The 13,277-nt window shown below is 34.7% G+C and overlaps 1 protein-coding gene across 1 annotated transcript; it reads right to left on the reverse strand.

The window, feature by feature from the left end:
- Nucleotides 1-784: 784 nt before the first annotated feature.
- Nucleotides 785-2,181, reverse strand: LOC146164491 (adipose-secreted signaling protein-like). The gene is made up of 4 exons (XM_083381817.1): nucleotides 1,968-2,181; nucleotides 1,196-1,299; nucleotides 1,002-1,127; nucleotides 785-924 (listed from the first exon to the last, which is right to left on the reverse strand). Exons 1-4 carry the CDS (start codon nucleotides 2,099-2,101, stop codon nucleotides 824-826), a joined length of 465 nt encoding a protein of 154 aa, XP_083237943.1. The 5' UTR covers nucleotides 2,102-2,181; the 3' UTR covers nucleotides 785-823.
- Between the last annotated feature and the right edge of the window lie 11,096 nt (nucleotides 2,182-13,277).

Consider the following 13,277-nt stretch of genomic DNA (forward strand, 5'->3'; position numbering starts at 1 on the left):
CATTTTTATTTTTATTTTGGACATAAATATTTTTGAAGCGCTACTGTAAGGGTACTGGACACAAACACCAAATTAATGTAGGGTAAAGAGTAAAAAAATATTAATTTTTATCATAAAATATTGTTTTTATTATAAAATATAGAAGCAGAACCCAACGAAATGGATGCAAAGCTAAAATCCTATGCAGAAAACATATTATAAGGAAAATATTTTACAAAAAGATGCAACACCAAAGTGATATTACAACATGCTCTTTCAAACCAAATAAAAAAAGTTTGTAGATTTCAGGGAAACAATAAACATATCAACACTTACGCATAAAAATTTCGTAAATTTAAATAAAATATGAGGTAAATCTTAATAAAAAAACAGCAAAATATTATCTACAAATTAATTAAGTATGAATCTTTGTTAATGAAAAACAGCTTGGTAGGGCACAAATTTGCAAACAGTGTGCCTGCATTTTTGGCGAGATGATTGGACACTCTACCAACAGGGGAGTGCATATTTTAATTCAAGGCCAACGCTGTAGTGGCACTATATTATGCTTCAGCATCAATGGCTACAAGGCACTGTGGGGAAATACACTTAGTACTTTGTTAATAATGGATAGGTATGCTTTATCCTCAAACATCTTTTTTTTTTGTATAAGCGTTGTCAGACTTTGAATTGCATGAGAGAGATGTGGCAAGGATTTGTTACAAACAAATTTTTTCCTTTATTCATAAAATGTCATGACCCAATTGATAAACCTTTGCCTGAGGTTAAATCGAAACTTTAACTAGCCCTTAAATTTCTGAATTGCCTGCAGTTGTAAGGCATTTTAATCAAAACCTTGCCAATCACTTGCTTCTGAATCATAATCAGAACAGCGTTCAATACATTTCACTCCTAATTTCAATGACGGAGTTCCTTGGTTTTTGCCTGAAAATGTTAAAGGAATAATTAAGAGTTAAGTCATAAATAATTATGTAAAATAATAAAAGCAGCAAACACATTACCTAGAATTTCCATGTTCAATACAATGGTAAGTCTGCAGTTAGGGTTAGACTCTAGGTACAGTTTCTCTTTTATTACACCTTCTTTATGTTCAGGTAGATATTCTATAAACATTACAATCCCAGATTCTGTAAATAACAACAATGTAATACATATGTGCCTTTTATTTTAAACAGATTATTAAAAAGCTGTCAACCTTGAAACAAAATTTTCTTTACTTCAATCCCAAGGCCTGGTGCTGAACATGTTACATTTTCAGACAGTTGGAGTACATTAGGCAAGGTAAACTGGATGGCATACCTAATATACAGCTTGATTAAGTTATAAACAAAACAAAGCAAAACTAGCATATATATTACTTTGGAACAGTGGTTCTTAACTGGGGGAGCCAACCAATGGGAGTACAAGGCTTACTTACCCTTTTTATTGCAATTTTATTGTTTCATTACACGAATTACACATATGTAGGTAAGTAACTGAAGAAAAGGTTCACGATTTCGAGATTTGCGAGCTTTTGGGCAACTTTAATATATTTTCTAGTGTTTATGATTAATTTAAGCTATGTTTAGTCAGAACTAAGGATGTTCAAAGTAGAATATTGAATCCTTGGATTTGAATCCAGATGGGATTATTTGGGTTATGATTTGACAACTTGTTTGGTTACTGTAAAAAAAGTGTGGTAGGATTTTAGACCAGCGCTGAATAAATATAATAGTAATACTTGACCCATCGAAACTCGTACCCCAAGTCCCCAACCCAAATAAAGTTGGCAATATAAACTCCGGAACAAAAATGTGGTAGCATTGTAGATCAGCGCAAAAGAATGGATAAAAATGTGTTACGGCCGCTACAGGCTTTGCCACTCCCTCTTGCATACAATTTGGTGCAACCATACGACTTTTAACTAATATTCATTAAGATAATTAAACTTTAATTTTGTCTTTTTTGTATGAAAATGATTTTTTTACCTGTTCAGAACTTTAAGAAAACCAACGTGAACATCAATTTGAGATTTGCTACTTTGTACCACAGATATCGGGCTATGGTCCGAATCGTTCTCTACTTGAAACGACACGCCGACTTTTCCACGAGTTTTAGACATATCAGTTAACGTTAAAAAACTTCCCTTTGCAGTAAAATGTTAAAACGTAGAATAGGCAGAAACATTAACACGTGAATTTTAATTTTGATTCAAGTTTTTTTTAATTTAATTTATATGTTATTGTGTAACCAATTGGAATATAATGAGATAATATAAGTTTCAATGGCAGTTAAAGTGGACGCCATTTTATATCAACCTTAGTAATGTGTAGGATAGAGCAGTGGTTCTCAACCTTTTTGCTTACGAACCGGTAAAATTTTAAAACAAATTTTGCGGACCGGTGGACCTTTAAAATCAAAATCAACCCAAAGATTAATAACGCAACATTGTGGAACTAAAACACTTCTTAGCTTTCACATACAACTGGTCTTAAAGTTTAAGACTTAAACGAGTTGCAGCCTACTTTTAAACAGTTGGCCAAAACACTTTCAGCATTGTGACGTACAATGAAGTCAAAAGTAGACCATAAACTCTATGTTACGTCACAATGCTGAATTACGGGGCTGGCGAAGTTCCACATTTGATGGATCAGCCTTCAACATCTTGAATTTTGCAATTGTGATATGAAATTGTAATATATTTGGCGGACCGGCGGTTGAGAACCACTAGGATAGAGAGTGAATATTTACCATTACCCCCGAAATTATAAAGTTGTAGTCTATATTCAAGTAAAAATATAACGACCCTAGTATGACCAAATACTGTAAGAAATTAGTAGGCTTGAGCTGGACACCAATTGTTATGATTCGCTGTCAAACGTTCCATCACATATTATTTTCAAAGTTACTCTCTTCCCGCCGCCACCCTTATCGAAAAGTGTGTTTGGCATAAGAAAATCCAATATACTTCTACTTATTACTTTAAATGTAGAAGAGCCTGCATTATACAGGCGGTGTTTTCATATTAACAGTTCTAAACGAGTGTTTCTCAACCTTTTATGGCTAGCGGCACCGCTGAGAAATAACAAATAGATTGCCGCACTCCTAAAGGATTTTTCCGTAGGTAGGGTATATACCAAGATGTGGGTGATCAAACGCATGCGTCATTCATAGAACTCCTTTTTCATTCGGAAATAGCTATAGGCTACTGTGGTGAATATCCCGTTATCGCAATAAACCACCAACCGCTTTACTACAGTGGCTATCTAAAGGCTTCTCGGCTGTATTTTTTTGCTGTTAACACCTAAATAGGCCCACATATTTAATCTGAATTAGCAATGGAAGAAGGCTAATATAATTGAATTAATCTCCAATTCAATTTTGGCAACAAACACATTACCTAAAGAGACGACGTAGGCTAGCCTACAGCGACTTAACGGAATACAAAGAGGCCTAACGGAATACAAAAGCATAGTAGAAAAATCAATTCCATACGGATTCAAATACCAACAACGTTATTGTGTTAAAGTGAATTTTCTTGATGTGAAATCAAATCTATAAAAAGAAATTCAACACACATAGATCTATTGATGAATTTAATGCATTTGAAACGGAAGAAACGGACTCCTTAAAGTTAAAATCATAAAACTAAAAAAAATTTGACGAATTTACATTCAAGTTGGTTAAATCTATCAGAAGCCGAAACGTCTATCAGAACACCGAATGTGTTTTCGGGAACTTTTTTGAATGTTACTCGCACCTTTCGTTTGATGAAAAAAAAATCTGTTGCAATTAGTCCGAGGTTTAGGCCTTTTGCAAACTAGATTTAATGGTCTCCATGCTAACTTGCTCCGCCGAGTTGAATTTTGTTGTTCATTGTCAACAAAACAAGTTAAGTAAAGTTAATAAATAACAAACTAAGGCGAGCTCCCCGACTACACTTAACAAAATTTTGTCCCTTGACAGGTTGGTGTTACGTATTGATGATGAACGGGTGAAACACAAGTGTACCGTAAACCGACCAGCACAGATAAGTCGTTCACTATTATTTTACGTCGCATCACTCACTGAGCCACAAACGTGCAGTCGTATATGCCTTAACGCAGTGAATTTTCTTGATGTGAAATCAAATCTATAAAAAGAAATTCAACACACATAGATCTATTGATGAATTTAATGCATTTGAAACGGAAATCGTTCCATAGTTTGAATGTAATCACATGCGACAACAAATAATAAATAATTAAAAAATATTTCCTTGATTTTCTTGGCTTTTATTACATTTTATTACAATATACAGAGTAGGACGCTTTTGCACGGTGATTTTCATACAGCTTTTTACTTCGTTGTTCGTTTTGAATAGGGTGAACCATGACAAAAAAGGTTGAAGACCACTGGAATAGCTTTTAGCATCTTTAGAACATTAAAAGTGTATATTATAACAGTGTTACGCATTGTATGAAGTGAGTTGCATTGTTTGGTATGAAATATTTGTTACCCGAAAAATTTTGAATTTCTATACCAATAGTTCCTCCCATCTCGTATACAAGGTCAGTAAACTATTTAAAATATTAACAATTTTAACAGAAGGTTTTTTTGGCGCATTCGTGGTATTTGCTGTATTAGGCCAGTAAACAAGGCAAAGAATTAAACAAATTGCAACAGTCGAAGGTTTTTTGTTGATTCGCGACAAAAAGAGTGCGAAAAACTACCAAAACTTGTCCCCAGAAAATATCCTATTTAACACTACGTCACAATGACGCCATCCATTTTTCTTATGCGCTAAAAATTCAAAATGGCTATAGGAATTCGAAATTGGTCTTATATTAAAAAAATACACAAAGGGTAAAAATAAAATCAATTGGACCAAGTAGATAAGTTCGAGTTATGAGGCCATAAATGCGTCACCAACAAAAACTTGCCATAAATGACTTTAACTTCCACTTGCCGTTGGAAGGTAGGTATGGCTAAATATGTTTGCTCTACTCTTCAAGCACTGAACAATAAATAATTTGCAAATTGATGATACATAAGCGAACGTCTGACTTACATCAACACTTGCTACAGCCACGCTTGCATTAACCACATGAAATGGTGCAACTGTATACTTCCAGCAATGCTATCTGCAGGTACATTTTACAAGATAGCAGCATGAAATCCGTCATAACAAGCTTAATTAAGTCTCAAGCAATTATTATTGCGCATTGAATGAAATTTACGATCTTTTCGGTATTGTGTTTTTCCTCACAGACTTTCCCCAAAAAACGTTTCACGAAACATTTCTTGGTGTCCCAATGATTCTGTGAAAATATTTCAATTTAACGCGTGTTCAATGAACATTCAGTGCTTCGAAGTTATGGCCCGCATCACCCGCGACCTCTTAAAAACAACTGTATAGCGAACATCTACAACGTAATAAAGTTCATTTTTCTTGAATCCTACTGTATAATTTAAAATCCTCAATTCCTAAAATTTGAACTCCTTAAAGTTAAAATCATGAAACTAAGAAAAATTTGACGAATTTACATTCAAGTTGGTTAAATCTATCAGAAACCGAAACGTCTATCAGAACATCGAATGTGTTTTCGGGAACTTTTTTTGATGTTATTCGCACCTTTCGTTTGATGAAAAAAAAATCTGTTGCAATTAGTCCGAGGTTTAGGCCTTTTGCAAACTAGATTTAATGGTCTCCGTGCTAACTTGCTCCACCGAGTTGAATTTTGTTGTTCATTGTCAACAAAACAAGTTAAGTAAAGTTAATAAATAACAAACTAAGGCGAGCTCCCCGACAACACTTAACAAAATTTTGTCCCTTGACAGGTTGGTGTTACGTATTGATGATGAACGGGTGAAACACAAGTGTACCGTAAACCGACCAGCACAGATAAGTCGTTGACTATTATTTACGTCGCATCACTCACTGAGCCACAAACGTGCAGTCGTATATGCCTTAACGCCCTTAACGAACCTAACTAGACGCTCCATAAGCAATCCGGCAGACCTTGTCGACGAAATGACGCGAGTGTACACAGCCCTATAGGCCTACACCGAAATGAGAAGTCAAAATTGATGATTCAAGAATCCCGGCATTAAACTTCTACTCGACGAAATGACAGCTCCCACGCCAATACAATCGGAAAACTTAAAATGATATATTTACAATGATATTTTATGAGTTTGGTGCTTATACTTAATCTCCCTTTCGACTTTGGTGTAATGTTAAAAAGCATTGTTATATGTTTGTAGTTCCTGGTAATCAAGTCAGTCAAAAAAACTATTTATACCCGGCAAAAAAGGCTTAAAAAAAGTTTTAAATATTGTAGAAAGTTCATAGAATTTTTCTTAACCTGGATTATTAGATAAAGTCAAAATATCTGCCTTGATGAGATAGACGTTTTTTGCATTAATTAGACAGAAGGATGCTTCAAAACGCAAGTAAAACACCTCTGGGAACATGGGCACACCCAATGGTCTTGCGGCACACCACCTGTTTATAACCATGTAACTTAAATGTATATTTGCAATGGTACCTAGTGTAGTGCTATCGTGGTTTTCTTGTATGTATTGGCCTACTGTTTTTTCAATTAAACCGTCAGACACAGTCGTTAAATTAGGACAATTTATTGTTTTTGGTTCAAATTTTAGGCCTTCTGGCAATCCTGGTTGACTGAAGCTAGGCTTGATTCATTAATTGAAAAGTGTAATGGTGACGTCATAAACGCGACAGGTTCACTGCAGCAAAAACCGCACAAAGACAAATGTTAGACCGGCGGTTCTTTTGCTCCTTCTATACTGCTGAACTGTTAGTTCATATTGCCTAATTCTTATGATTATTTCCTTGATGAAATTGTACATGGCGACCCCCCCCCCCAGACAGCCCTTTGCGACACCCTTGGGGGTCGCGACCCCCAGGTTGAGAACCACTGCCTTTAGGAGTCCGTTTTGCCCCGCCTTCTCCTACATGTTGCGAGAAGGCCTCATTGTCAGTTTCGTAAAACCATTAACATAGATGCCAAAAGAAATGTGTGTCGTAGAAACTCTTATTTTAACAAAAAAAAAATAAAATTATATATGTTTTTAATTAATATTACCAAGGCGGCTTAAAAATGGTTAAACCTGATATAATTTAAACACCAGCTGTCTCGTCAAAAGTATAGCAACTTCAATCAGTTACTAATTTTCCAGGCTAAACGTGAAAACGAAGAATTTACCCGGTTCCCCGAAAGTGTTTTTGTAACATTAGCCTATTTGATTGTTACAGGCAAATAAATTATTTCGGCAAGCTATACCTAAAATCTACAAAATAAAGTAGTAATAAAAAAATTGATCAAATTTGAAGCCCACGCCACACAAAAACGGCATTTTTGTTATTGGCATACCGATCTTGCTTTATATTGCTCAAAGTTTTAAATTTATTTTGCGTTCGTATGGGTATTAAAATAAGTATAGTCTAATTTTTTTGACAATAGTTCGACCTGCTATTTATATATATAGTTCGATCTGCTGTATAGTTGATTGCAAAATCCAAGTTTGGACTAATTTTGAATAAATGTAAAGTGACATTTTAAATAAATGTCAACTGATAAATGTAAATTTCATTCAACATGTTCTTCAACACGTTGATTCTTGAAATGCATCATTGTCCCGTTTAGCATTGTTTTGTGGCGAAAGAACTTCTTGCTGGTTTCGAGGTACTTCTGAATTTCTATCACTGATTTGCTTAGGGTTTCCGGTACAAAAAACGCTATGTAGAAAATCTGCAAAATATGAAATGAAAAAACAATGATGAAAAGATATATCAAATAAAAAACCTGGAGGTAAAACAGTTTATCTAATTCTAATCTATGTTTAGTTTTGGATGCTTGCTATAAGAAACGTTGTTCGAAACGAGAGAATCGACTGATTTTAATGATTCAATAAATAAAAGTTTTTATTACTATGGCGTTACTTGAATTTTTTCTTATTACTATGGTGTTAACTGGACTTGGCTTGTTATAATAAGACATAGACTGGGTTTTAAAATGGGTAACTCACAATTTTAACTAAGAATAATTGGCGTCTTTAAAAAATATTGCATTATTGGAATAAATGATACCACATTTATTCTTTGACTTATATTTTTTATACCGTTTTGTGTATAATAATGTTGCGCGACACTTATATTTGTGATCGCTTGATTCAACCGACATTTAGATAAATCATTAGGTAATCTCAACTAAATATAGGGAGGGCATAACATTATCGACATCAGATTTGGATCAATTGTAATTTGTAATTGATATAATTAATTACGGTTTTTAAAGTAATTGTAATGTAATTGATGCATTTTTATTCTGTAAAATTCCAACTGTAAATGTAATTTGCTAACATTTTGGCTAAATTCATTGATACTGAAACAAACTTAATTTGAAGTTTCCATAATGTTTCACGTTGTTTATTTTCTTTTGGGAAGCGATGAGCCATAAACTGTTTTCCGCAGCAATAGAAAACTTAGAAAACGTTAATTGCAATTTTCTAATTGTAATTGATGTAATTGATGTAATTAACTACCGTTTTTAATGTAATTGAAACATTTAATTTTCGACAACTGTGATTTTTTTAAAATTATCAGTCTTCGTGTGCCCTGACAATGCAGCATTTACCTCAGCGACGACTAGAAGCAGAAAAGGCAGATATGCCAGTCCTCCCCAAGCTTCCGGAGTGAAGGGGATCACAAAAGTGACGCCTGCGCCGGAAAAACAGAACACAATGCCGGACATCCTCAAGGCATTGGGGGGACCAATCGAGACCCCGACGATAACCATTAACATTGAGGCGACAGCCAAGTATTTCATGCCTGAGATTCGATCGCTGGTAGATGTGGAGACGATAAGAAGCCAAAACCCGATCGAGCAGATTACCAAACCTGGCAAAAGCATCTTGCGAGATTCGACTCTAGTTAGCAAGGTGGTCAAGAGAGCTGTGGTCATCGACATAGGCACGAATATACTTAATTAAAATATGATTTTCTGTGTTTAGTTGTCGTTACTTTTGATTAATTAGTATCTAATGTGTCGACAAGCAAATCAGCTTGAACTATTTATCATTGTTTTAGCAATTTAAATATAAAGTAAATTACAGCTAATTTTTATATAGGGATATTTTGAACGTTCTGTCATTTAGAATAGCTATAGAGTCGCTTTAAACCAACTCTGTGCAAATTGCCCGATTTGTTCACATATCGTTATTGCGAGTTGCCAAGCACTAAAATCCACTCTTGGTGCCAAAGCCCAGAAGTGTCGAACTTTGACTCACAAAATGTCAATGCGCTTATATCTCGTAGATCGTAAGAGAGACTATCATGTGGGCGCAACGCGAATACGTACATAGATTATTTGGTACATGAACTATAATTAAGACAATTTGTTTTTCTAAAGATGGCTGCAGATTTTGGCATTTTCAATAACCTATGTTGTTAAAAGTAGAATTCTTCTGGTCAATTCCAGCTGCTTCAAATAGTGTGTATACTGAAATACAGCCTGTACTCCCGCGGCCTGAGGTGCAAACTGCAGGAGCACAACGGCGATAAGCTGACGCCTATTTTTTTTTTTGGGCCAGTTGTCAATTTTTGACGCACCGAGGCTCGTTCCATATGCTCGTCGGCCTCCATCTCAGCCTTCCGGGCCTCGTGCTCTCTCAACACTTCTTCATCAGATCCGACCCCCATCCGACGAAGTAGTTTTAGCGACGGCGGATTTTCCTTCGCCGCTTTCACTCCTGCAATCTCGGCGCTCCGTTCCTGCTTCAATTTCCATGTGACCGTGTGTGGTATCCAGGGAAGACAAACAAGATAAAATAGCGAAAACAACCCTGGAATGGCTAGTAGTATCGGCCATGTTGTCGCGCTACCTAGAACAGCCGGGTGGCGTAAACCGTTCACCACTCCAGCGCTTATCTGCATTAACCAGCCAGGCAAAGTTTGGTAGAAGGCAGAGGTTTTTCGTTAAGCCAGCTCTGCTACGAAAAATGGTGCAACCCTGAAAGACGTTCCTCGCGCGATGCCGTTGAGTAAGCGACCGATTATGAGTGTCTCGTAGGAGTTGACCAGATAATTAAGCCACTGGTGACATGATTTGCGTTGAAAGTACAAAAGCTACGTGAATGATCGTCATGACTCCTCGTCGACTGAAACGTATAGGCAAAATAAAATGTCAAATAACGACAGAAAAATGCAATGTAATGCAATATTAAATGTGTTGTTTAGCTAAAGTGAAATAATAGAGAATGGCGGTAGGTGTAAATAAAATATTGACCCGTGAAAGAAACATCACTAAAAATTTTCACTTATATCGGTGGCAATACCAAGCGGAAGTTTCAGTACTAGTCCGATCATACAGCACTGATATCAAATCGCTATAGTAATTTGTACTATGATTTTGCGTTCAGATTTGCGATTAACAAATATAAATAACATTTAAAAAAAATCGAAAATATCGTTAAAGATGTACCAATAATTGAAATATATATAACAGATGGACCACTAGTTAAATGTATATTTTTTCATTCGCATAAATAGCCTATTTTTGGTATATTAAAACTCTTCAATTGAAAGGATTTCAATACATAACTTTTCCTAATATGTGTTTTTTAATTAGAATTTTGTTTAAAAATAGTGCTAAATATTATTTTGTTAGAAGCTGGTGTTCAATTGAAATGAAGACCTAATACGTCGAAACAATAGATTTAAAATATATTTTACTTTTTTCATGTGGATACGCCATTGCCTTTACAGAACGCATGAAGTGTAATATATCTCGTTTATCCCGCTAACTTTGAAGAAAGCCTTAGAACCAGTAATCAACAAAACCAAACCTTCAAGTTATCCAGCTTACAGAAAAGGTATCAAAACACTAGGACGCAAAGTATACTTGGGCATATAGCAATAGTTCTAATTCATGCAATGTATCTCAAAAGTAGCAGTAACTTTCCTACTGTATATAACACGGATATGAGTATCCTCGCAAATTTGTAATGCCTGTTAATATATAACAAAGAAGTTTCCACAAATCAAACCTTAAAGTTTGAACCCAAAACCTGCTGGTGGTGGCACCTAAAGCTGATCGGACGATAAGCATCGATTGGTTTAACGTTATAATTCAATCCATTAAGTTCTTGGACGCTGGAATACCAAAACGTATCTCTAAGAATATACATGTTTTTATTCAGGAGACAATACATTGTTGTGGACGGTGAATGGATTTTATTTTTAGCAGCTCTGGGACTTAGCTTATATTTATGATGAGTAGCCTATGCGACATAACGTTCAGCACATATTGCGTTAGTTAAAATAATGTACTTTCTTTTCTTGTTTTAATATTGGCCTTTAGATTAGAATATCGGTGTATATTTATCGATAGTTTCCTTTTCGACATTATGTTTGATTGTATATCATGTCATTTAAAGAGATAACGTTGATAATTACTGCCAAGAGATATTTTCTTAAGTTTCCTTCTTGCACACTATTTCAACAGATACATGCATAAAAAAAAATATATATATATATTCTTTTTGTCGCTGTTTAAAATGGCAGTGTTAAGTTGTATCCAATTTAAAAAAGTCGTGGAAGCACTGGCATAGGCAGGTTACAGCAACAATAATATATTTGGATTTTTAAAATGGTGGTTTAATTTAATATTGTTTTAAAATGGTGGTTTAAATAATATTTATTTATTTTACAAAATTATAGATTTGCTTTATCAGCTTTTTTTGCGATTGAAACGAGTGTAATCAACCACTTAAAATCTGCGATGCGTAGAAGTAACACTTGTAACTTCCATTAAAAACCAATCAATTAAAGAAAAAATAAAATAAAGCAGTATTTTTAATGATATCATTACTCTAGTTTGTCGTGGCAAATCGGAGTAATAGGATTGATTGCTTTTAAATTAAATCCCATGTTTACCCACACCGACATTTGAGTAAGAATAATGATTAAAATACATGAGCCAGAGTTGATTCTCTCCATCATGATTAAATTTTTATAACTGAAACAACAGCAAGTCGATCTTGATGTTTAAACAAACCAACGAATTTAATCCCCCTTTTATAGTAGAAAACAATTTTTAGATATGTATTTTAGGCAGACAACATCGCGAAAACATTTTCAGGATTGTTTTTATGATTTGTCTCAAAGTGTGACTTGAATTTCGCAAGTTCTCAACCAACTTCCGTTTGGAGAACAATTTGCGACCTCGTCTGCTGTTTTTCGTTCGCCAAGTTTTTTGTAAATTAAAGGATAACACATTTTAAACTAGTTCGTTCCATTACAAACGGTTACGCTAAAACAAAAGCATAATTAGATCACAAAACATTTTTTATTTTAAGTTGTAACCCAGAAGCATCTACAGTTCTGTTGTATTGGATTATCCCGCTCTGACTGTCTCTCTTCACAAATTCTTAGCGATACACAAATCGGTTGCTAAACAAACCGTATAGCGTTATAAATAGGTTTGCAACTGTGCGATGCTCTTTGTTTAATTCTATACCTCTAAGTCACGGATGGAAGGATGCACATGAGTTAACATCTTTCCCTAATTGCAATTTACACACTGTAGCATGACCGGCTATTTTTCAAAACAGCCATTTTCGCCCTGAAGGAAACACATTATCCATTTTTTGATAGACTCGCTTTTTAGTAGTTCTTATAATTCGGCGTTATTAAACTGTGAAATAACCTACAAATTATCATAGAATTACATTATGTCTATTTAATTAACAATGGATTTTTTACGTAAACAGTGCCTATATTTGTCTTGTTAAAGGTTAATACATTTAATTTTAATGTCACAAATACACCCATACCAGCGGCGGATCCCGGGACTTGGCACCAAGCAACTTTACAAAATGATTGTTTTGTCAACTTTAATTAAATGAACGTTAAAAAATCCTCGCGCTAACCCTGTTTTTCTATTTGTTAGATATAACTCTCCATGAAAATCCTTTAGCCAAAAGCGTATTGTGCATTATTAAATGCCTAAAACGAACTAATTATTCCTTAATCTATATTTTATAACAATCTATATTAGTATTAATAGGCTAATCTCACAATCGTATTTTTTTTATTTAAATTTCTCTATTATGCAAGAAAGGAAAAACGACAAAAATGGAGGACATTTAGACATATACAGTTTACTATGTTAATTAAAACATGTAGCAGGCCTTATTGTAGTTTCTTAAGCCCGATTTGGGAGAGACTGTTTAGCACAAAAGCGCCGTGAGCAGTCCATGCCAACTTACCATTACATAGCTGGCAGCGTTTT

The sequence above is a fragment of the Ascidiella aspersa genome, chromosome 2, assembly GCF_963924565.1.
Source record: "Ascidiella aspersa chromosome 2, kaAscAspe10.2, whole genome shotgun sequence".
Lineage (NCBI taxonomy): Eukaryota > Metazoa > Chordata > Ascidiacea > Phlebobranchia > Ascidiidae > Ascidiella > Ascidiella aspersa.

Excerpts from the sequence above, each read along its gene's own strand:
- LOC146164491 (XM_083381817.1), bottom strand. The coding sequence starts at position 2,101 with ATGTCTAAAACTCGTGGAAAAGTCGGCGTGTCGTTTCAAGTAGAGAAC. Across the intron at positions 1,300-1,967 it reads TTTCTTAAAGTTCTGAACAG|GTATGCCATCCAGTTTACCT; the intron begins GTAAAAAAATCA and ends GCTGTATATTAG. Across the intron at positions 925-1,001 it reads ATTGAACATGGAAATTCTAG|GCAAAAACCAAGGAACTCCG; the intron begins GTAATGTGTTTG and ends TAACATTTTCAG.